The 24,254-nt window shown below is 44.4% G+C and overlaps 1 protein-coding gene across 9 annotated transcripts in view; it reads right to left on the bottom strand.

Moving 5' to 3' along the window:
* Nucleotides 1–24,254, bottom strand: part of LOC111963768 (calcium-dependent secretion activator 1) — a 143,225-nt gene that overhangs the window by 42,255 nt on the left and 76,716 nt on the right. For all 9 annotated transcript variants that reach the window (XM_070443512.1, XM_070443510.1, XM_070443487.1 and 6 more), the window contains exons 4-11: nucleotides 17,484–17,564; nucleotides 16,844–17,077; nucleotides 12,667–12,788; nucleotides 9,386–9,497; nucleotides 3,503–3,642; nucleotides 2,793–2,859; nucleotides 2,106–2,214; nucleotides 1,717–1,929 (exon numbers count right to left, since the gene is read on the bottom strand). In XM_070443512.1, the coding sequence (XP_070299613.1) occupies nucleotides 1,717–1,929; nucleotides 2,106–2,214; nucleotides 2,793–2,859; nucleotides 3,503–3,642; nucleotides 9,386–9,497; nucleotides 12,667–12,788; nucleotides 16,844–17,077; nucleotides 17,484–17,564 (1,078 nt within the window). The remainder of the gene's footprint in view (nucleotides 1–1,716; nucleotides 1,930–2,105; nucleotides 2,215–2,792; nucleotides 2,860–3,502; nucleotides 3,643–9,385; nucleotides 9,498–12,666; nucleotides 12,789–16,843; nucleotides 17,078–17,483; nucleotides 17,565–24,254) is intronic.

The raw sequence follows: 24,254 nt of genomic DNA, 5'->3' as shown, positions 1-24,254 counted from the left end.
GGGTGGTGTGGTGTATGTTATGGCCCCTGTGCCATTCAAGATAACCAGGGTGGGGTGAAACATGTACGCATGGTGTGGCACAGTGTTTCAGAGAGGAGGGGGGTAGAAGGAGGAGGTCTGTGCCACTGTGAGGGGTCATTGAATGGCATCAGAATGGCTGGTCTTATATAGAGGAGGTAACCAAATAACCAGATGAACGATCACATACTCGACAAAGACACCAATGGAGAGACCGAGAGACCACAGGGAATTCTGATCTATAGATTCTGTTTATAGAAACGGATGAAAACTACAGTGTAATTAATTAAAACATATATTTTCTACCCCTCCCCCCCAAAAATGTTAACTAAATAGCGCAATTCCTGCATAAAAACGTAGATGTTTTTATTGCTGAATTGTTTTCAGGTTATAAAAATGCCAATATAATAAAAGGGGAAAAAAGCTTTTTCTACAACCCATTAACTCTAACCAAATGGCCTGGACATTAGAATAATCGTTAAAATAACTAAAGGAGTTGAAGGAAGGATGCACACCAAAATAAGTTATCACGTTTGGTTTTGAATAGCAGGATCTACTATTGTGGAGTGTTCTTTAGTAGTCTTGTTAACCGGACTGAACGATGCACTCACCTTATTGAAACAAATGGTGAGCACAGCATTCAGTCTGGTTTTACCAGGCTAGTTCTTTAGTGCTGTCAAAGAACAGAATTGAGTTGGGTACTAATTTAGGTTCAACCTGTTCAGGTTTCAGAGTGTTTACAACGTGTAACTTAGATATATTTTGTAAAAAGAAAAGTGTATTAGGATACATGAGTATCATGTTAGCCTAAAAATCTTTGGTCCTATTTCACTGTTAAACTGTGATTCAAAGTGTGTTTTAAATAAGAGGCAGAGGACACAGAAGAGACGGTTACAACAGGAAGTAGATAGGTACGTGTTGCAGAAGCCACGTCACTAGAGACAGTCTTACCTTTACTTTGCTACTGTACAGTATCTGACCAGTGGCTGCTTAAAGGTACAAGTAAAGGATCGGTTAACACTACAGAGAACGTTGACTGAGCAGTGGCTGGACCGAGACAGGGCTGGGCTGAGCGGGGACTCAGAAAGTCTGTCTGTTACAGCTGTTGTTCTCTACCATACAACATGCTGGGGTCTGGGGGTGTTCAGGCAATACTCCCTGACACCTTAGCATTGTCACAAACATAACACTTAAGTACCACTGTTAACGCAAAACATTCTCAAAAGATTTTAAAGGTTTCAAAAGGATTCAAAAGGCTAAAAGGTGCTTGATGTTTCATTTTAGTGGTTTAATCTATATCTACGCCATTGGCCGCCGTTCCGTGTTTCTCTTAAGTTTGTCAGCTTGGTTAATGTTTAGAGAGAGACAGAGCAGATTGATGGGGGAAGAGTCATAGGATGTTGCACCTTTAAACAGGTCATGTGTGACTGATTGGTGACGATGAGGGGAGGCCAAAAGATGCTGGGCACTCTGTGTGATACAGCAATGAGGAGGACGTGCCTGCGTGTGTTGACTTTAGTTCTACAGCGCAACGTGTTTAACAGTTACAGTATGTGGCTGCAGTGTGACGTGGGGAGAGACACATGGCGTAGTGAAACGTTATGGGTGAGAGCTGTCACTGGATTGGGGGGGGATGAAACCTGAAACTGCCTGCTGATTAGCTGATCTGATGCTGAGGTTGTGTATTGGTTTACTTACAGAACTGGGAGATGGGTGCGTCCATCTGAGCGGCGGCACCCCCCTTGGAGTTTAGTTTCTGGACCTGGGTGGGGGGAACGGGCTTGTGGGACTGACCGGTGGCCCGGTACATTGCCTGAACCCACAGGATGCGGTCCTGCTCGTCATCACTGGCAAAGATCACAGTGTCGCCCTCCTTCACCGCGTTGAAGAACGCCCTGCCGCCATCCAAACCTAGAGACAGAGAGGAGGGTTTAGGGACAGGTTGTGTGGGTGTGTGTGTGCGTGCATGCATTTGTGTGTGTGTGTGCGTCCATCTGTGCTTGCGTGCATGCATGCACGTGCGTACATAATGTACGTGTGTGTCTGTGTGAATGTGCATGTGTGCGTGCATGTGTGTATATATGTACCTGGCTGGGGGTCGGTGTAGTCCACAGTGTAACCATCCAGCTGTAGCAGCTCCTGTGGCTCAGACTTCTTCTCTCTGTAGCTGCACATGGCAAAGGTGTACTGGCTCACCTACAACAGAGAGGACAGACACGTCATACACTTCCATCTGCTCAGGAACATCAGAGGATCAATGGTGAATTGCTGTGATTGTTCTTTCGAGGTAAGAAGGCGATTAAAATGTGATTATATTTGTGTGTGAAAACTACCCCTTTAGCCACATACAGTTGCAATCACAATTCCCTATTTCTGCTAAAACAAGTTGAAATTGAAAAAACCTTTGGTGTTCACACGTGTTGTATTTGTTTGATATACAACTGCACAGGACCAATAAAAAAAATGTCCTGGACTAAATTATTCAGAATTCAAATTAATTTGGTTGGAGGCAGGTGATTCTCGTTTACTGGGTAATTCATCTCACCTGTGGCAAGTTGCAGTTGCCTACAGGGTAAAAAATAGCCATTCAACCAGTTTTGAAGAGAGAAAATAAGACATTCTGATCCATTTGCACTCTATTGTAAAGTTCAATGGTGCCAATATATTTGAATAAACTGTAAGTTACTGGTTGTTTTGGTGATGTTGTCATTTGAATGACCTTTCATTTGACCAGACCAAAGACATTATATTTCAGAGGCTGATGATGTACCAACCTGCACGAGGACGAAGAAACGCTTCTTCCAACGCTTCCAGACGTTCTTCCCAAAAGCCCACAAATACCTGCCAGAAAACAATGTTTAACAATTACTACATGGCAACGTAATGAGTACATGGCAATGGTATGACAATTGGCTATTGTTGTTTCCTGTGTTGTAACAACAGCAGCAGGTTTAGCCCACACTACATTCATAGCAAGGAGTGTATCCCCTACTACAAACAAAAGAGAGGCTGACCTAATCACCGTTCATAATATGATAATGTCATACATGTTTTGATGTTTTATGCAGAGTGGATGACCCTGGGTTGGCGCAGTGAGAATGAGTCACGTTGGCCTGGAAGCTAGTGTCTTTGTTGCTCTCTAAATGTAAAACAAATCCAGTAGTAACCACCAGAGGGGATAGAACAATACAATACAATCCATTTATCTAGAAATTAGGCCAAGAAGGAACCAAGGAAGAGGCCGGAGGAGTTTCAGAGAAATGGATGAAAAGGTAAAAATAAAACTCCAAACAAAACCCTATCTGGAGATCCTACTCTGTCCTCATGAGTATGTTAATTAAGCAGTAAAGTAGCAGACTTTAAAACAAATGAGATTGAGATCAATAGGACCAGGTTTCCCTTGCTTGCCTAGAATTCTTCATCTTCTGCGGCTTGTCCATGCTTACCAGGAATTCTTCATGTTTTGGAGCTTGTCCATACTTACCCAGAATGCTTCATGTTCTGCGGTTTGTCCATGCGAATGGCCAGTTTGATCTGAAGGTTCTGGTCGGGGCAGGCCTTGGTGAGGGCCATCTTATGGAGCTCTGATGCCTTGGGGCTGTTAGGGGTCGGGTGGAGGACCACCTAGAGGAGAAAAGTATCAGACAAATTAAGATTAAGAGAGAAATGAAGAGATTAAGATATCTGATGATGACTACACAATTGTATTTTTAACCTTGACTTTTTAAAGGGCAGTGCATTCAAAAACTTGATTTTCAATTTTTTTTGTATGATATCTACACACAATGACAGTGGTATTTAAAATGAGTGTTGCCAAAATTAAACAAAAAAAATGAAGAGTGCAGACTATTGTTTGATAAACTAAATTTGAAAAAGAGCAAAAATAAAAATAATAATAATAATAATAACTGGCATTTCAGCCTGTTCAGGTGGGATATATAAGGAGTTGGTCCCCCTTTGCTGCTATAACAGCCTCCACTCTTCTGGGAAGGCTTTCCACTAGATGTTGGAACATTGCTGCAGGAACTTGCTTCCATTCAGCCCCAAGAGCATTAGTGAGGTCGGGCACTGATGTTGGGCGTTTAGGCCTGGCTCGCAGACATCGTCCCAAAGGGGTTCAATGGGGTTGAGGTCAGGGCTCTGTGCAGGCCAGTCCAGTTCTTTCACACTGATCTTGACAAACCATTTCTGTATGGACCTCGCTTTGTGCACGGGTGCATTGTCATACTGAAACAGGAAAGGTCCTTCCCCAAACTGTTGGAAGCACAGAATTGTCGAGAATGTCATTGTATGTTGTAATGTAAAGATTTTCCATCGCTGGAACTAATTGGCCTAACCCGAACCATGAAAAACAGCCCCAGACCATTGTTCCTCCTCACCAAATGTTCTCCTGGCATCCCCCAAACCCAGATTCGTCCATCGGACTGCCAGACGGTGAAGCGTGATTCATCACACCAGAAAACGTGTTTCCAAGGCTCCAGAGTCCAATGGCTGTGAGCTTTACACCACTCCAGCCAACGCTGGGCATTGCGCATGGTGATCTTAGGCTAGTGTGCAGCTGCTCGGCCATGGAAACTCATTTTATGAAGCTACCGACGAATAGTTATTGTGTTGACGTTGCTTCAAGAGGCAGTTTGGAACTTGGTAGTGAATGTTGCAACCGACGACAGACTACACACTTCAGCACTCGACAGTCCCATTCGGTGAGCTTGTGTGGCCTACCACTTCACGGCTGAGCCGTTGTTGCTCCGAGACGTTTCCACTTCACAATAACAGCACTTACAGTTGACTTACAGGGCTAACAGGGCAGAAATTTGATGAACTGACTTGTTGGAAATGTGGCTTCCTATGACGGTGCCACGTTGAAAGTCACTGAGCTATTCAGTAAGGCCTTTCTACTGCCAATGTTTGTCTATGGAGATTGCATGGCTGTGTGCTTTACTTTACACACCTGTCATCAACGGGTGTGGCTGAAATAGCCGAATCCATTAATTTGAATTTCCACATACTTTTGTATATTCAGTGCATTCGAAAAGCATTCAGACTCCTTGACTTTTTCCACATTTTGTTACAGCCTTATTCATCAATCTACACACAAAACTCCATAATGACGAAGCATAAACAGGTTTTTCAAAGTTTTTGCCAATGTATTAAAAATAAAAAAACAGAAATATCACATTTACATAAGTATTCAGACCCTTTAATCAGTATTATTTTTATATTTTTGTATCCCTTTCTCTCTCCAATTTCGTGATATACAATTGGTAGTAACAATCTTGTCCCGTCGCTGCAACTCGAAGGTCGAGAGCCATGCATCCTCCGAAACACGACCCGGCCAAGCCGCACTGCTTCTTGACACACTGCTCACTTAACCCGGAAGCCAGTCGCACCAATGTGTCGGAGGAAATGCCATACAACTGGTGACCGTAGTCAGCATGCATGCGCCCGGCCGCCACAAGGAATCGCTAGAGAGCGATGGGACAAGGACATCCCAGCCGGCCAAACCCTCCCCTAACCCAATTGTGTGCCATCTTATGGGTTTCCACGTGGCGGACGGTTGCGACACAGCCTGGGAACAAACCCGGATCTGTAGTGATGCTTCTAGCACTGCGATGCAGTGACTTAGACCGCTGTGCCACTCGGGAGGCTACTCAGTACTTTGTTGAAGCACCTTTGGCAGCGATTACGGCCTCAAGTCTTCTTGGTTATGACGCTACAAGCTTGGCACACCTGTATTTGTGGAGTTTTTCCCATTCTTCTCTGCAGATCCTCTCAAGATCTGTCAGGTTGGATGGGGAGCGTTGCTGCACAGCTATTTTCAGGTCTTTCCAGAGATGTTCGATCGGGTTCAAGTCCAGGCTCTGGCTGGGCCACTCAAGGACATTCAGAGACTTGTCCCGTAGCCTCTCCTAAATTGTCTTGGCTGTGTGCTTAGGGTTGTTGTCCTGTTGGAAGGTGAACCTTTGCCCCCAGTCTGAGGTCCTGAGCGCCCTGGAGTAGGTTTTCATCAAGGATCTCTCTGTACTTTGCTCCGTTCATCTTTCTCTCGATAGTGACTAGTCTCTCAGTCCCTGCCACTGAAAATCATCCCCACAGCATGATGCTGCCACCACCATGCTTCACCGCAAGGATCGTTCCAGGTTTCCTCGACGTGATGCTTGCATTTAGGCCAAAGAGGTCAATCTTGGTTTCATCAGACCAGAGAATCTTGTTGGAAGCAAAACTGTGTTGGAAACTACAGTTGAAATGTACAGTAACAATGTAACCACCTCTGAGAGATATGGATATACTGTACATGTGTAAGCAGTATACTGTACATATCCACAAGGTTTATTGGAGAGATCCCTGGTCTGTATCCATCCATCCAGTCAGTATTCAGCACCACGAGTCAGCATTCTCAAGGATTCTGAACACTCAATACATTTTCAAGAGTTTTCATTATATCTTAATCGTGCTCTGGTAGCCCAGGCCCCAGTGTGCCTGTGCTGTGTGTCACGTTTGAGCCAGTGGCTCAGCGTATCTGTGTAGCTGTGTTGCCATATCAAAGGAAAGAGAAGCCCAGCAGTCCCCGCTCTACTCTGCTCCTCCCTGCTTCCCTGAAGACGGGGCGTAATCTATCTTTGCTGAGTTAAAGAGCTTTGATGAAGCCTTGCTGCCTTGCTGGCTGACTGACTGCCTGCCTGACTGCCTGTCTGCCGCTGCAGCAGGAGATCAAAGAGCCCCTATCACAGCCAAGGTCACTCCCACTGGGCTAAAACTGGTTGAATCAATGTTGTTTCCACGTCATTTCAACAACAAAAATCAATGGGATGACCTTAAATCAATGTGATGACCTTAAATCAATGTGGAAAACTGATAGAATTTGCAAAAAGTCATCAACGTAAGGGAATTTAGTCTTGTTTTCAGCCAACTTTTACCCTAAATCCAAAGATAATTTTTTTAAATTCCACATTGGTTGACAACTCAACCAAATGTCAATGAAGACTAGATGTTGAACAGCCTATCCAGGGCTGCCCGGCACACTATCACAGGACGTTGGAGGGCTCTCTCTCTCTGCATTAGAGGACAGGAGAGCGGAGCAAAGCAGATGATGAAGACATCTCTGCATGACTTACAGTTACGTCATTTAGCAGACACCCTTACCCAGAGCGACAAACAGGAGCAATTCAAGTTAAGTGCCTTGCTCAAGGGCAGATCAGCCGACTTTTCACCTAGTCGGCTTGGGGATTCTAACCATATGCAATTTAGTCAAACGTCTAACGTGAAGAGAAAGGACCGTTTATACAAGGACAGGTGTGGACATGATGTGGCCTGGATACATCATTGAGGAACTATAATGTGGTCACAGCTTAAAATGTTCTGGCTGTGAGGGGTTAAAATCATCCCTGACTCAGTCCACCTACAGTACTGTATTGAATAAGCATCCGGCAGTGAAGAGGACACTGTTTTGGTCCTGTTTCTCCACAGGGAGGGTTTGAATGAGACTAAAGCACACCTTAATTTCCCCACCTGCCTAATCCAGGACAGAGAGGCCCCGTCAATCAGATGGGAATTTTAAAAACTAGTTTTGCATAATCCTCATCACCAGGGATTTCAAACAAGAACTGTGCATACCTAGGGCCCAGCAGTGGCTGTAGCTTACTGTCTACACATCACATCATGCTAACCAACCCAGGACTGATTACACCAGCTTTCTCTGTCCCATAATGATGTGTGCTCTGAATGGTGTGTGCTCACATTACAGAGTGTATGGTTTAGGGATTGTGACTTTACCTGGAAGTGGCATACTATACTGGTTTCCAAATCAACCCTAGTCCCTACTTCCTAACCATAATACCATAATGCTATTATCAATCCAATCCTCTCAGACCTACATGAGTGCCTATGGAGTAGGGGCTAGGGGTCGATGTGGAATCCAGCATAACTGTCTACTCAGTGACATAACAGCTCAGTATATGGGTGGCTGGGGTCACCTGGGCTTCCAGTTCAACAACCAGGAGAAATATATTGGCCTAAAATGCAAAGGTTTAAAACAGGTTTGGACACACCTACTCATTCAAGGGTTTTTCTTTACATTGTAGAATAATAGTGGAGACAATGAAACTATGAAATAACACATATGGAATCATGTAGTAACCAAAAAAGTGTTAAACAAATCAAAATATATTTTATTTCTGAGAATCTTCAAAGTTACCACCCTTTGCCTTGACAGCTTTGCACACTCTTGGCAGTCTCTCAACCAGCTTCTTGAGGTAGTCACCTGGAATGCATTTCAATTAACAGGTGTGCCTTAAAAGTTAATTTGTGGAATTTCTTTCCTTCTTAATGCGTTGGAGTCAATCAGTTGTGTTGTGACAAGGTAGGGGTGGTATACAGAAGATAGCCCTCGGCGAGGTCAGTACAGGTGCATCCAAGCTGGGACTGAGAGACTAAAAAACAGCTTCTATCTCAAAGCCGTCAGACTGTTAAATAGCCACCCGATTACTCAACCCTGCACCTTCGAGGCTGCTGCCATATATACATAGACATAGTCTGGTCACTTTAATAATGCTTACATACTGCTTTACTGTATATACTGTATTCTATTCTACTGTATTTTAGTCAACGCCATTCCGACATTGCTCATCCTAATAGTCATATATTTCTTAACTCCTTTCTTTTACTTGAGATTTGTGTGTATTGTTGTGAATTGTTAGATATTACTGCACTGTTGGAGCTAGGAACACAAGCATTTCGCTACACCTGCAATAACATCGGCTAAATATGTGTATGTGAACAATAAAATTAGATTTGATATGATTTGGTAAAATATATTATGGTAAGAACAGCTCAAATAAGCAAAGAGAAACGACAGTCCATCATTACTATAAGACATGAAGATCAGTCAATCCGGAAAATTTCAAGAACTTTTAAAGTTTCTTCAAGTGCAAAACATAAAGTGCTATGACAAAACTAGCTCTCATGAGGACCGGCACAGGAAAGGAAGACCCAGAGTTACCTCTGCTGCAGAGGATAAGTTCATTAGAGTTACCAGTCTCAGGATTGCAGCCCAAATAAATGCTTCACAGAGTTCAAGTAACAGACACATCTCAACATCAACTTTTCAGAGGAGACTGCGTGAATCAGGCCTTCATGGCAGAATTACTGCAAAGAAACAACTACTAAAGGACACCAATAAGAAGAGACTTGTTGGAGCCAAGAAACACAAGCAGTGGACATTAGACCGTTGGAAATCTGTCGAGAGAGAGAGAGAGAGAGAGAGAGAGAGAGAGAGAGAGAGAGAGAGAGAGAGAGAGAGAGAGAGAGAGAAAGAGAGAGAGAGAGAGAGAGAGAGAGAGAGAGAGCGAGAGATCAAAGATTGTGTTACCCTGCCCAGCTCTTTATCCTCCAGGGCCAGCACTCCAGTGCTTTCTGTAAACAGTTTCACCTTGACAGCAGGGAGGGGGTGTGTGGTGGTGAAGTCTCCCTGGGTCCCCCAGCTGAAACACAACACACACACGTCAGAAGCATGTGACCTTCTGGTATGACAACTGCTCGGCATCTGACCGTAAGGCGCTACAGAGGGTAGTGGGTACGGCCCAGTACATCACTGGGGCCCCAAGCTTCCTGCCATCCAGGACCTATATACTAAGTGGTGTCAGAGGAAGGCCCCCAAAAAATTGTCAAATACTCCAGTCACCCAAGTCATAGACTGTTCTCTCTGCTACCGCACGGCAAGCGGTACCAGAGCACCAAGTCTAGGTCCAAAAGGCTCCTTAACAGCTTCGACCCCCAAGCTATAAGACTGCTGAACAATTAATCAATTGGCCACCCGGACTATTTACATTGACTACTTACCTCGACTAACCTGTACCCCCGCACATTGCCTCGGTACCGGTACCCCCTGTATATAGCTTCATTATTGTTATTTTATTGTGTTACTTTTTCTTAACTCAATTTCTTGAACTGCATTGTTATTTAAGGGCTTGTAAAGTAAACATTTTACGTTAAGGTCTACTCCTGTTGTATTCGGCGCAGGTGACAAATAAAGTTTGATTTGATTTTTGACACAGCTCTCAAGACATGGACACATCTCCAACATCTACAGGGCTGTAGCTTTAGGCCAGGATGCAAACAAACGCAGACAAACAACGTGTGCACAGTCATTTCATTTGGAATTTGATTTATGTTTGAGACGACATTTGCAGTCTTTACAGCGAAGGTTAGATCAGCCAACATTCTGGAAATGCCTTTAAAAGTCTATCCCCGTGCTCAGGTTGTTTGTTATTCTGTGTTGGATTGAATCTGAGCGTAAATGAACATCTACCTGGCCCAGAGGAATTGCACAAGATCCACTAGAATCGCCTTCCCTGTTTTCCCTTTATCTCGCACGTTCTCTCTCTCTCTGTCTGTCTGCGGCTCTTTTTCTCTCATCCTCTTTCCCAAAAGTCGATATCTGCGCTCTCAGAAAGAGTGAGACGTGGTTGTTAAAAAATAAAACTTTATAACCAAAGTGATAAAGTGAAAACAATAAACTGGGGCTGGGTAAGCTACGTACTGCTCAGTTATGAGACAGACTGAGAATAGCAGCTGACACTTTATTTGTCGTGGCTGAACGTGCAAAGGGTAGAAGTAGAGAGGAGTATAAGGTATATTAAATGCTGTGCAGAAGCAACATTTTCAATTTATTACAGAGAGGAGATGGAGTGAGACTGAGTGGGAGACGGGCGCACCGGCCGCTCCACACAGGCAAGCACAGCCTGAGGGAGCCCTACCACTCACACAGAGACACACACAAACACTCATGCATGCACACACACACACACATTCACAATGAGATATATACGAACATGTTCATAGGGGTTATTGTGTCATGATTGGATGGCATGTGATATCATCATCATCAAGGAGACAGGCAGCACAAGACAGAGCCAGCAGTCTGAAGCTGTGTGTGTGTGTGTGTGTGTGTGTGTGTGTGTGTGTGTGTGTTGTGGGTGTGTGTGTGTGTGTGTGTGTGTGTGTGTGTGTGTGTGTGTGTGTCTGTTTGCCGTTTCTCCTTCTGCTGTGAGCTGCATCTGTGAGTGACAATGTCTTTCTCCTCTGCCTTACTGACATTAACACTCATCACCACCAGGTGGTGTCTCATCTCACACTGGGAATGTGATTAGAATGTTACTCTTTCACATTGGCCCCTTAGTTCTAATACCTACATTGATCATGCATTTATTGAGTGTGATTATATACAATAAGAATGAGAGCAGTACCGTATTGCATTCAGGGATCATTTGTTAAACTAAATGACACAAGATTTGGGCTCCCGAGTGTCGCAGCGGTCTAAGGCACTGCATCTCAGTGCTAGAGGCCCAGACCCTGTTTCGATTACAGGCTGTATCACAACTGGCTGTGATTGGGGATCCCATAGGGCGACGCACAATCGGCCCAGCGTCGTCTGGGTTCGGCTAGGGTATGCTGTCATTGTAAATAAGAATGTGTCCTTAACTGACTTACATAGTTAAATAAAGGTTTAAAAAAATGAAAGATCCTAGATCAGACAGGACACGTCTCCTCCTGTACAAGGAGGTTGTTAAAACAGCGCCTGTGTGATGGTGTATGCGGTGGATAAGCTGACAGCTAGCTAGCAGCACGAGATGCTTGTCATTTCCAGGAGTGCTAGAGGGGGACTCTCTCCTGCTCCATTAAGATGCCATGTCCTGATCACTCTCCCTGCCTGGCAGCACTGGAGTAGGGGCACACACAGAGGCTGCTCTCCCCATCTCTCTACCTCCATCTCCTCCTCTTTCTCCCCCTTTTCTCCACCACTTTGTTTGTCGTCCTGCCATTTTCTCTTTTCATGCCTATCCTTCATCTATTGCTCTCCCTCTCGCTCTCCCACTTCTCTCATCTCCCTCTCATTATAAAATGACACTTGAATCTGTGGGAGAGCAAGAGGACGAGTCTCTAAAATAGTTCATAATCACGAGCTGAACATCACATCACTGGAGAGAGGCTGGCATCACAGACACACTGTAACATTACAGACTGCTTCCTTTCTGACAGCAGACAGACTCGGGATCCAGTCTGCGAACACCCATTCACATTCACATGAATTCCTTCCTCATCAACATCATCACCACTTTTAACATTCAGGGAGGGTTGATGAAAGGCTGTGACCACAATGAACCTGAACCAACTTAATGTGTTGAACCTGAATAGATAGTTTTGGTATGCATCTACCGTATATGGTTACACATCTCGGTAAACTTGAGGTGTTCCAAGGAGAACCTTTTTGGAAAGCTATCATCCGGAGATGGGAGGCTTTGCCGGTGTTATCTTTTCACTCATCATCTGACCTCCCTTTAATTCCCATGGAGACAGACTGTTCTAAATGGAGGATTACACTGGGAGCGTCCTTTCACACTTTGATCAGCTGACTCAGGAATCACAGCGTGAAGAGAAGGTGACTGCATTCAGATCACATGAGAACACTACATGAGTCAGTGGATGTTAAGCTCAGGCAGGTTAAGAGTTGAGGTGAGAGAGGCACAGAGAAAGAGAGACAGAGGCAGACAGAGACAGACAGACAGACAGAGACAGACAGACAGAGGCAGACAGAGACAGACAGAGACAGAGACAGCTAGATAGACAAAGAAAGAGACAGAAGGGTCTTACGTTGGCTTGGAGGCCTCAGCCTGGTCTGTCTGCAGTTTCTCCCCTCCCTCCACCTCCATGGTGCAGTAAACGATCCTGTTAGGAGCCAGAGACTTCAGGCCCACCACCTCCATGATCACCACCTGGAGGGCACAAACAGCAGGTCGTGAAACCATGGGTGTACGCGGTAAGGTTCACAATGTAGCAGAAATGTACCAAATATAGAGCTGACATTACTCTGGTCTAGACAATATTCTGTTAGATTCTGTTACATTGCACCCTCCTGAAAAGGCCCAAGCACTGTCTATGTTGCCCTATACATGACTACAACAATATCCTTGACATAAACCAACAAAGGTACAGTAAATGCATACAACCTCATATAAAAAAACAACATTAACGAACACATTACTGTAAAATGCCTTAACCTCCTAAGCTATATTGGTCAACAACATTTACGGTATGTTTTAAACCAGTCATTTTCAACTGGTGGGTCGTGGCCCAAATTCGGGTCATGGGATGTTTTGAATGGGTCGCGGGTGTCTGAATAAAGAAATTATGAAAAGGTCGATTGAAAAAATACTCCATTCTGAATGACTAAACAAGTAAAACCAGGTAGAAAGTGGTAAAAAAGTGAGTAAATTTCATCTCTGAATAATTTTTCTTCAATCACACTATTTTCAATATAGATATATTAGCAGCGCTATTTAGTGGATTTGGTTGATTTTGAGGTCTCAAACCAGTGAGCTTATTATCATTCTCCATCAAGAATATGATCAATATGGAATTACCGACAATGACAAATGTTGTTCCCTTGTCATATAATTGCTACATTCACTACCAGTATAGCATTCAAAAATACAGTATTTTGGCAAAAAGAAAATCGAGATGTGAATAATACTAAAACAACCTGGTTCAATTTGGGTCCTGACCCAAAACCAGTTGAGAACCACCGTCTTCAACGACACTACACCCCGACTGAGAGAAAGATACTAACATTTAGGCCTACTCAAGCGAACTAGAACTCATGACCATTAAAAAGGAAAAGACAATGGAGGCCAAAAATCCCATCACGAAATTCCATGACAGAAGCTACAAATCAGGCCAGCCTCTCTGATCTATAAAGCAGTAGTTTCAGTCCTCGCACCATAATCACTACATCTGCTCTGCTCCCCACTACAATCAACTGCTGGGACTGGGAAGGAGCAGTATTAATCTGCCCATGCTAGAATTATACTTCCTTCTCCTAAAGTAGCCAGGGGAACAGAACAAGCTCTTCTGCGTATCCTGAATTCTCTGAGATCATTCATCATAACAAGAGTTATTATAATGACTAATGAAGTTGCTATGAAATTAAAAAAGGAGGATTTTATTTTGTTTCACTACATTATCCTGGTCTACCTTGTGATCTGTGATTTATAATTTAACGATGGAAGTCTAGCCCAGTGATCGGGGAGTACAGTAGAGGAGTCATTTAGGCAGAATGTTCTTCCTGTAAGCTTCCATCTATTTTTCTTCTCTTTCTTTATGGCTAGAGGGCCATCTGTTTGCAATCTATACTGGGTTTATTTTCAAAAGCGTCTCAGAGTAGGAGTGATGATCTGGGATCAGTTTTTTTTCCTTCATAATTACATAATTAATCAACTTTATTTTATTTATTACGCAGAAATTCTAGTGTTTCTATATCAAACGGCGTTGTTATATTTCAGTCTTCTGTGATGTATATAAAGTGTAATATTGGGATGCAACCTCGAAATTGAATACATTTGAACTTTATATCTGACATGATACAATTGACTTCTTCTTTTAGGCCCATAACCATGTGAGTGAGGTGTATACTTTTGCTTCAAAATAGATTTGTTTAAGACTATCAAAAAGAACTCTGTGTGACCCTGATTTAGCCCACTGCAGTAAAAGGCTAAAGAAGGATTTTTAAGACGTTAAGTACAATTCTTACAAGCTTGATTGGCTGGTAGCTTATTCTTTAGATGTTTGGAGCTGCTGGTGAACCATGATGTGCAGGATTAATCAAAGTGACACTGGACTAGTGCACTTGCCAGAGTCTTTACGGTGTCTATAGCTAGGTTTCCAACCAATTGGTGACTGATTTTGTATGTGAATATTCTAAAATCTTCATAAAAACAACATGCCATTTCAGAGTTTCCTTTAGGAAAATTTGCGCTGGACAACATAACAGGGAAGATTTTCATTTACCAGCCAACACCATCAATAAACAAGGGATTTTGGCCAAATGTCCACATTTACATGTCCTTAATAACAGCCTATGGCAAGTTAGGCTACTTTCTTGAAACAATAATTGTCCACCTCTCGGGTCAGCTGTCAGAGATTTGAGCACTAAATGTATCAGGGCATTGCTAGCAAAGGCCTAGGTGTCCACTGTATGACATTATTTAATACATATATATATATGAAGAGAAGTTTAGTCCTAACCCCAGAGAGATAGAGATATGCCCGTGGCATGCTATGACACCGACATGCATTTCTTTATGTCAAGTGGCTACTGCGTCTGCCATACAGATATAGATGTACAGAAGGAGAGTCATTCGTTCATTTTCAATCCAAATATTTTGTGTAAAGATAAGTGTTAGATTGTTCAATTATAGGAGTAACTCTGGTAGGCCTGAAACAGTCTTCCTCACCCGAAGTGCGCCGGGGCGCACCGCCTTCATATCATAGGCCTGCAGTAGCTAAAGCTTAATAACAGCCACACCACACCTAACCTCCACAAACGTTTCTAAACTGAAAAAGACAACGGAGTCCAAAAACCCCATTACTAAATTCCATGACAGAAGCTACAAATCAGGCCAGCCTCTCTGATCTATAAAGCAGTAGTTTCAGTCCTCGCACCATAATCACTACATCTGCTCTGCTCCCCACTACAATCAACTGCTGGGACTGGGAAGGAGCAGTATTAATCTGCCCATGCTAGAATTATACTTCCTTCTCCTAAAGTAGCTAGGGAACAGAAATAGCCCTTCTGCATATATTGAATTCTCTGAGATCACAATAACTCTTGTTGTGATGAAGGATGAGTAACAAAGTTGCTACGGAATCATAAAAGGAGGTTTTTATTTTGGTTCACTACATAATCCAGGTCTACCTTGTGATCTGTGATTTGTAACTAAACAACGGAAGTCTACCCTAGTGATCGGGGGAGTACTGTGGAGGAGTCATTTTGACAAAATGTTCTTCCTGAAAGCTTCCATTTATTTTTCTTCTCTTTCTTTATGGCTAGAGGGCCATCTGTTTGCAATCTAAACTGGGTTAATATTCAAAAAGCGTCTCAGAGTAGGAGTGCTGACCTAGGATTATTTTGGCCTTTTAAAGCATAACAATTAAGCGGCTGGACCTGATTCTACATCATTCAGCACTCCAACTCTTAGACATATTGTGAATAGAGGCCCTGGTCTAGAATGATATAAATCTAGAGAGAGAAGATAACTATAAGCAAACTCACCTTGGGACTTTGGCCTGGAATGTATTCATGTGCTAAAATAATCAATAGACCAATGAAAGTGCAGATCAGGTCTAGTTTTCCAAAGGGCCAGCTGAGATATATATATATTGCTATATCATCACCACGACTACAGACATCAATAGAAAGTGCTAAGGCATGTCAAGCTTTGTTTTCCTTGCCCTGCAGAACCTAGAGCCATTGTTAATACATATGTTGATCATGTGTATGGTGACTCATTCTCTTTATAAAGACAGAGGCAGGTGAAAAGGTCTGTCTGAGAGCGAGAAGCTCAGGACAATAGGGTGGAGCTCTCTCAGAGGCACTGCTCCTATTGAACATTTGTACGGCATTAATCTCTATTCAAATGGACTTGTGCTTACGGTGTGACTTCTTTGTGACTGAGAAAATCACATTACAGAAAGGGTAACACTGTATTTAGGATATTCTCTCATAATGCCAAAACGCTGAGGTCTTATCCTTCCTAGACAGGGTTAGGGCTAGTACCAGGTGAAGGGTTTAGGCTAGGGTTAGCACCTCCATAGTTAAGAGGAGCACCACATCATACTTGGACAGGGTTAAGGTTAAGGTCAGGTTTAGGGTCAGGGCTAGGGTTAGGACCTCCAGACTGCAGGAGCGCATTACTTCAGACTTGGCCAGGCTTAGTGTTAGGGTTGGAGTTAGGGTTCAGGCTAGAGTTAGGGCAGAGGTTAGGGTTCCTACCTCCAGAGTAAAGGAGAGCACCACATCAGACTTGGACAGTGTGTTCTCGTCCTCCTGACCCATGTCCATGATGGAGGTGTTGTGTCCTTTTTTCAGCTTCTGCAGTTTGAACTCTCCTCCCTTGGACACCGGCATGCTCTCTAGGTTGGCCATCAGCTGGTTCACCGACGCCTTCAGCTCCTCTATGTACATCTGCTCCATCTCCTTCGACACAAACTTGGGGAATTTGCCTCCCTTTGAAGAAGAAAAAAATCACATCAATAAGTATGTGTTACAGAAGGTAACAACGTTTTTACCATAACAAGTCAGCTTTTGTGTCCATGTGGGCTGGTCATCCCGATGAAGCAAGACACTATAATAATAAAATAAATTAAAATCAAAATCAAATCCAAATAATGTGTTAATGTATTGTCAACACTAATGTGAATACATGTCATTCAATAGATTACCAGATATAGCCTACAGTATATTAATTGTGACGTAAAGCTGTTTCTACAATAGTGAAGCTCTCGGAGAACTCGCATCGTGAAGCCGTTTCGATGCTTACAAACTGTTTATTCAGGTTTATGTGTGGCTCTGCACAATCTAACCAGTGTGTTGATGTTGTTCTGCTGCAGTGTGTATATGCTATCAGACTCACCCTGGCAATCTGATCGGCCATCTGCAGGCGTCCATCCAGCTCCCGTCTGATCTGGGCAGCCTGCTCGTCCAGGTTGTCCAACTAGAGGGTCAAACACAAGAAGAAGTGTTTTGCACACATATTTTAAAATAAACTTGTCCAGGTGTTGGATTAGAGAGCATAATGGCACTCGCAAGTCTGAGTTTAATCAAGCAATGTTTAGACCCCAACTGGGCCTTCTTCAGGACAACAGGACAGCAACACATAGGAACCTGTGAGCATCGCACAACTTTTCTAGAGATTTTAATATTGTAGAAACTCAAATCACTGCTCCTGTCACACCCTGATCGGTTTCAGCTGTCCTCATTATTGTCTCCACCCCCTCCAGGTGTCGCTTGTTTTCCCCGAGAAGTGTGAGTTCCACCGCTCTACAATCACCTTTCTGGGATATGTTATTGCTGAGGGCAATGTTCAGATGGATCCTGGAAAGGTGAAAGCAGTGGTGGATTGGCCTCAACCACCGTCCAGAGTGCAGTTGCAATGGTTTCTTGGTTTTGCAAACTTCTACCACCATTTCATTCGGTACTACAGCACCCTGGCGGCCCCCCTCTTAGCACTCACCTCTCCCAAGGTACCGATCAAATGGTCTCCAGCTGTCGACAAAGCCTTTGTGGACCTGAAGCATCGGTTCACAACAGCACCCATCCTCATCCATCCGGACCCCTCGCGTCAATTTGTGGTAGAAGTGGATGCTTCAGATGTTGGAGTGGGGGCAATTCTGTCCCAGCGATCTGCCCAGGACCAAATGCTTCATCCCTGTGCCTTCCTGTCCCATTGTCTCAATCCTGCTGAGAGGAACTACGATGTCGGCAACCGAGAACTTCTGGCGGTGAAGATGGCGTTGGAAGAGTGGAGGCACTGGTTGGAAGGAGCACAACAGCCATTTCTGGTCTGGACCGACCATAAAAACCTGGAATATCTCCGTACAGCCAAGCGCCTCAACTCCAGGCATAACCGGTGGGCCCTCCTGTTCACCAGATTTAACTTCACCATCTCCTACCGCCCAGGGTCAAAGAAAGAAGCTTGACGCCCTCTCCCGCCTATACAGTTCTTCTGCCACACCCTCGACCTCTGAAACTATTCTCCCTACCTCATGCCTTGCTGCCACTGTGGATTGGGGTATTGAGAACCTGGTCTGTGAGGCACTGAATACTGAACACTGAATACTAGAAAGTATTCAGACCCCTTCCCTTTTTCCAAATTTTGTTACAGCCTTATTCTAAAATGGATTAAACAAAAATGTTCCTCATCAATCTACACACAATACCCAATAATAACAAAGCAAAAACAGTTTTTTAGAAAAACAGAACCTTATTTACATAGGTATTCAGACCTTTTTTTTAATGAGACTTGAAATTGAAGCAGGTGCATCCTGTTTCCATTGATCATCCTTGATGTGTCTACAACTTGATTAGAGTCCACCAGTGGTAAATTCAATTGATCGGACATTATTTGGAAAGGCACACACCTGTCAGTAAAAGGCACATGACAGCCCGCTTGGAGTTTGCCAAAAGGCCCCTAAAGGACTCTCAGATCATGAGAAACAAGATTCTCTGGTCTAATGAAACCAAGATTGAACTCTTTGGCTTGACTGCCAAGCATCACGTCTGGAGGAAACCTGGCACTATCCCTACGGTGAAGCATGGTGGAGGTGGCCGCATCATGCTGTGGGGATGTTTTTCACCGGCAGGGACTGGGAGACTAGTCAGGATCGAAGGAAAGCTGAACGGAGCAAAGTACAAAGAGATCCTTAATGAAAACCTGCTCCAGAGTGTTCAGGACCTCAGACTGGGTTGAAGATTCATCTTCCAACATGACAATGACCCTAAGCAACCAGCCAAGACAATGCAGAAGTGGCTTCGGAACAAGTCTTTGAATGTCCTTGAGTGGCCTAGCCAGAGACCGGACTTGAACCCAATCGAACATCTCTGGAGAGACCTGAAAATAGCTTCGCAACGACGCTCCCCATCCAACCTGACAGTACAACTCCCCATCCAACTCCCCATCCAACCTGACCAAATATAGGTGTACCAAGCTTGTAGCGTCATACCCAATAGAACTTGAGGTTGTAATCACTGTGAAAGGTGATTCAAAGGCACTGTAAGTGTATGACTGGTGCATGGCAGTAAGTGCCAGGCACACCGTGTGTATCTAGTGTGTTTCAAGAACGGTCCACCACACAAATTACATCAAGCCACCTTGAGACAACTGTGGGAAGCATTGGAGTCAGCATTGGTTAGCATCCCTGTGGAATGCTTTCAACACCTTTTCGAGTCGATGCCCCAACAAATTGAGGCTGTTCTGTGGGCGAAATGGGTGCAAATCAATATTGTTCTTAATGTTTTGTGCAGTCAGTGTATACCTCTCTGAAGTACAGCTAGTACAGCTTCATATTATGGTATGAAGTTATAGCCTGGAAATGCTTGCTTGCATAGAAGTAAGCAATGCTTCCATAGAACGTAAGGAGTAATGCATCCCTATAGGAGCATCACTCTTGAGACCCAGCTGTATTGGCTTCAAGGTTCCCTGTAGATTAATTTGCCGCCATAAGCAAGTAAGCAATGACTCCCCATTCCCAAGACGTGCATCTCTCTCTGCATGCTGGGAGTGTTTAGTGCATGCTGGGAATTGTATGAGCGAGTATTGTCTGGAGTTAGATCGCCTGTTTTTTCCTTCTTGTTTTACTTTTCTTGGTGGTTTTCCTTTTTCTATGCATGATTAAGGTGATTATTTGTTGTGGTAGAATTAAGTATATTGTTTTTCTTGTCTAAATTTTCATGGCTTTGGCAGGGGTGGCGAACCCACATGGGGACGCCGTCCCTGTCACTTCAGTGCGGCTTGAGGTGTGTTATTGAAGCTACTGTCACTGGAGGAGTTTCTGTTCGCCATTGGAGAGAAGGTAGGCTATGAGAATGTTGCTTATGCGTCACTGATTAATAAAACCGTGGTGGTTTTTCTTAAAGAAAAGTGTCTTGTTGAGCATGGCGTATTTCTTAAAGGTATGTTTATCTAAGTTACGCCGCTTTTTTTTCTCAATCAACAAGAGTAACGATTTTGAATGTACCGCCGTTTACTCCCAATGAGCAATTGGAGTGCGAGTTATTGCGGTTTGAGAGTTCAATTAAGATTGTCCCGTTGGGTTGCAAACACCCGGCTTTGAAACAGGTTTCGGCGACAGCTGTTCATGTTTTTGGACTCACCGAAATAGACTTTGGAGTTATCGTTTAAAGTGACAACAGACTGTATATGGCTTATGCTGGTACGGGTAGTCAACAGTGTTTTGAGTGTGGGGATGTTGGCCATAAGCAACATGCTTGCCCGAAAAGGGAGAAGGTGGAGGGAGGGGCGCAGGTGGTCCTCATAACACCTGGGCTCACTGACGTAGGGAGAGGCGGGCTGACAGTGGTAGAGCAGACACAAGCACCTGTTGCTGAGGAACAAGTTGTCCATGTTGATGGCACGGAGTTGCAACTTGTACCAGAGGGGAATGGTATGCAGCAGAAAGATATTGTTGTAGGAGGTAAGGATGGATCTGGAGAGCCATTTCCTCAGACTGGGGGGGAGATTCCCACTACGAGTAATGGGGTACAGGAGGGGGTTCAGGTGGGGCTCCCAGGTAGTGGAGGAGATGCCCGGTACGAGTGATGGACTGTTGAGAGGCATGTGGCAGAGGGGTCAGGGGTCTGTGGCCTCAGTTGAGGAGGATCAGGAGAAGGATATGGATATCTCTCTTGATATGATAGCAGCTGGTGAAGACTCAGTTTACAATCTAGATGAGGTAAATGGGTTCCTAGATCAGACTTTTGGGAAATTTGGCAGATTACATTTTTAATGTTACATTTTGAGGTCAGCTGTGATGTAACAGAAGACGGTGGGGTTAGACCAGTTGCGTGAGAAGCGTTTTCGCTTGAGGAAATGTATTAATGCTGTCACGGCAGCAAAATGTAGTGGTAAACGTGGTAAGGTTAAGAGAAAATTAAAACGATGATGATCATGCCTCATAGAGAGAGAGAGAGAGAAAAAACACGGTCTGGTTTCCTGGCTTTCTTTTGCTTTTCCTTCCTCTTTTCTATATGGAGTTACCAAGGGTAGGTTCTCAAAATTAATGGGGGAAGGGACAGGAATAAGAGGGCTTGGGTATTGAAAGTAATAAAACAGAAAAGGCTTATAGTAGTTTTTCTGCAGGAGACCCAAAGTGATGAGGCTAATGAGGTTGACTGGGATATGTGGTGGGAGGGGCAGCATACACTCAGTCATGGTACTAATTTCAGTGCTGGGGTGGCAATTAGGATGACTGTGGTATCTACAACAGAGATTGTCAAGGGTCGGGTTTTATTGGTCAAGGCGGATGTTATGGTTATTTTATGTATTTTTTTACCTAGGGCAGTCGACATTGCAACGCAAACAGATGGTCTGCCTTCGTCTCTCTGGTGGGAAGGTGACCATGGATGACAGTGAAATGCGCCAACATGCCAGGGATTTCTACTCTGCTCTCTAAGGCGGAGGATTGTGATTCTCTGTGTACTGAACAGTTGTTACATGGACTTCCTCAATTGGGCCCTGAGCAGAGAGTTGCTTTGGATTCTGACATTACTCTGCAGGAGCTGTCCACAGCAGTTATGCAGCTCTCATCAGGCCGAGCCCCTGACATCGATGGTTTACCATTTGAGTTCTATAAGCAGTTTTGGGGGGATTTTTATGAAGTGGTGTGAATCTTTTCATGAGGGTTCTCTTCCTGTTTCCTGTCAACATGCTGTGCTTTCATTGTTGCCAAAAAAGGGGGATTTGGCTCTTCTAAAAATGGCGACCTGTTGCATTTCTGTGTGCGGAATATAACATTGTATCTAAATGTCTCTCAAACAGGGTGAAAGAGAATCTGGGGCTCTTGGTCCACAAGGACCAGTCTTACTGTGTACCTGACCGCTCTATTGTTAACTTGTTTCCGATAAGAGATGTTTTAGACATTTGTACACTATTTGATGTGAATGTGGGTTTACTTTCTTTGGATCAGGAGAAGGCCTTTGACCGTGTGGACCACCAAACAATGAAAGTCTTTGGGTTTGGGAATGTTTTTCATTGTTGTCTTGGATGAGTTTACTGTATGCTGGGGCCTCATGTATGGTGAAGGTGGGGGGGTGGTTTAAGTTGCCCCATCCCCATCCAAAGGGCTATCAGGCAGGGAAGCCCAATTTCAGGGCAGTTATATTGTCTGGCAATTGAACCAATGCTTTGTTTTTTAAGAGCGAGGCTTACTGGTTTCTCTGTGCCAGGGGTAATGAAGGGTCCCACGATAGCACTGTCTGCGTTTGCAGATGACGTGACAGTTTTTATTACAGGGGGTGAGGATGTTAAGGTTCTCTCAAACGCTCTAAAGGTGTATGAGGGGGCCTCCTCAGCTAGAGTCAATTGGGAAAAGAGCGAATTGCTGTGGGCAGGTCAGACAGGTTCCGCTGTTTTTTCTAGGCTCTGATGTCTTTCCGAAAAAGAACTGGGAGGGTGTAGTGGAGAAAGTGTGTGCCTGATTGTCAAGGTGGAAATGGTGCCACCTGGTGCCAAATGGTCTTATAGAGGAAGGGTGCTAGTTGCCAATAATCTAGCTGCCTCTACCCTGTGGCACAGACCAATGATTTTACAGCCACGGGGGGGGGGGGGGGTCATACAAGGGCTTCAGATGACCCTTGTCAATTTATTTTGGTCTGGACAACAGTGGATTAAAGCTGCGGCCCTTTACCTGCCACTGCATGAGGGTGGGCAGGGTCTGGTGGACATTTCTTCCAGGATCATGGCTTCAAGCAACCCAGAGACTGTTGTACTGTGACAGTTCTAGCTGGGTCGACACAGCCTATACATTGATGAGGAGACCGGGCTGTTTAGGCTTAGACAAGCATCTTTTCCTCTTAAAGCTAGAGGGGAGTGATTTTGTCTGGCTTGACTCCATTTTATGAGTCGTTATGCAGCTTTGGAGAGTATGTGTCAAGTCCCGTAAGGCCGGCATGCCACCAGGGATGTGGCTTTTTGAAGAACCCGTGCTCTGGGTTCAGCCAGCCTACGTTCATGCCTATTAGGTGTGGGGTGTACCAAGCGGGGTCATCTGATGCGGAGTAGGAGCAGATCGTTGGAGGAGCTCGGAGAAAGAGCGGGGATCTGATCATCTCGCCTACTGAGGAAGGTCGGAGCTGAGGTCTGTAATTCCTTGCCAGTACTTCATCGGCAGTATGTGACTGACACTTCCAATTCTGATCGGTGGACGGAGGGTCTGGATTGTGTTCCCTGCACTGAATGTTAGTGCTGCGGCGGGGGAATTCAGGGAGGACGTGGGGATGCTGCTTTCCTTCCATACCCCAGAGCTGGGGGAGTTCAAGGCGGTGGGAAAGAGGGCTATGTACAAAATCTGTGTAAAAGTGTCCCATGCTTTAACCCCAGAAGGGTTAAAATCGACGAGGTGGGCGGGGGCGTTTGGATCAGGAGCCTCCCCAAAAGGCTGTTAGTGGTCTTTATACAAACTGCCTTTTGGAAAGAGGACATCTGACCTCCAATGGAGAATAATACATAGAGCCATAGCCACCAATATGCATCTGGTACACCTAGATCCTACTGTTGGGGAAGGGTATCCATTCTGTGCTGAGTCTGAAACTCTGGCACATCTGTTCTTACACTGTCCCAGGTTGGTCGGGATGACCAACTGTTATAGACCTATATCCATCCTGCCCTCCTCTCTAAAGTCTTCGAAAT

This window comes from Salvelinus sp. IW2-2015, linkage group LG1, assembly GCF_002910315.2.
Source record: "Salvelinus sp. IW2-2015 linkage group LG1, ASM291031v2, whole genome shotgun sequence".
Taxonomy (NCBI): Eukaryota; Metazoa; Chordata; class Actinopteri; order Salmoniformes; family Salmonidae; genus Salvelinus; species Salvelinus sp. IW2-2015.
The sequence above is the reverse complement of the archived record's forward strand: the minus strand, read 5'-3'. Positions and strand labels throughout refer to the sequence as shown.